The sequence below is a fragment of the Cyprinodon variegatus genome, unplaced genomic scaffold (assembly GCF_000732505.1).
Source record: "Cyprinodon variegatus isolate N-32 unplaced genomic scaffold, C_variegatus-1.0 Scaffold906, whole genome shotgun sequence".
Classification (NCBI taxonomy): domain Eukaryota; kingdom Metazoa; phylum Chordata; class Actinopteri; order Cyprinodontiformes; family Cyprinodontidae; genus Cyprinodon; species Cyprinodon variegatus.
In genome coordinates, this window is record NW_015151359.1 from 12,593 (window position 1) to 13,426 (window position 834).

Here is an 834-nt window from a genome sequence, read left to right on the forward strand (position 1 = left end):
TCTATGGTGACGTGAAGGAGGGAGGAAGTCAGACAGAAACACTTCCTGAGACTTAACAGTCCAGCAAAACAACCAGATGATCAGTCAGATCAGATCAGATCATCTCCAGTTTCCTGTTTCAAACACTGAGTTTCAATCAGATCAATAAGGTTTCATTTGGACTTTGAGTTCTTCATAATGAGAACATCAGAGCTGCTGTTTGCTCACTGAGATCTTCATGGGTAAGATTTTTACTTTACCCAGAGTGTCGAAGCATGGAAACATCTTGTCAGTGAAGGTGTGTGTGAAGGTGTGTATGTGTGTGTTAGTGTCCAGATCAGAGAAGGACAGCTTTCCTCTGTCCCAGTCCAGATTCAATCTGATCCTCTGGAGCTTCTTCTGAACTGAGAGAAGATTGGAAGGAGATGGCCGAGACTGTGCATAGTATTTACCTTCTTCGAACCATATAACCAACAATCCAGACTGTATCTTTCCCTTCCTCTGGACAGACTCTTCTGACACACCAAGCTCCCAGACTTTACTGTCTCCAACATCAACATCCCAGCTGTGGTTCCCTGAGTTAAAGCCCTCAAAACTCAGGACAGTAAACCAAGACTTGAACCTCTCTGGATTATCAGGAAGCTTCTGTTTCTCTCGTCCTGTCACAATGGTCAGATCTTTAGACAGAGTGAGATCTGGATGAGCAGTGTTTGGGTCCAGGATGAGAGGAGTGTAGGACACCATGTTCTTCATGTCACTCCAGATGTTGAAGGCCAGGTTGCCCAGATGTTTGGCCTGGTCTATCAGAGCTCCTGAGGGCAGCTGTGGATCCTCCAGCAGGGGGCAGCGCTGGAC

General features: G+C 46.4%; 1 protein-coding gene across 1 annotated transcript in view; it reads right to left on the reverse strand.

Annotated features, from left to right (window-relative positions):
* Positions 1–6: 6 nt before the first annotated feature.
* Positions 7–834, reverse strand: part of LOC107099774 (zinc finger protein RFP-like) — a 1,851-nt gene continuing 1,023 nt past the window's right edge. The window contains exon 3 of the mRNA XM_015398034.1: positions 7–828. Within this exon, the coding sequence (XP_015253520.1) occupies positions 187–828 (642 nt within the window). The 3' untranslated portion in view covers positions 7–186. The remainder of the gene's footprint in view (positions 829–834) is intronic.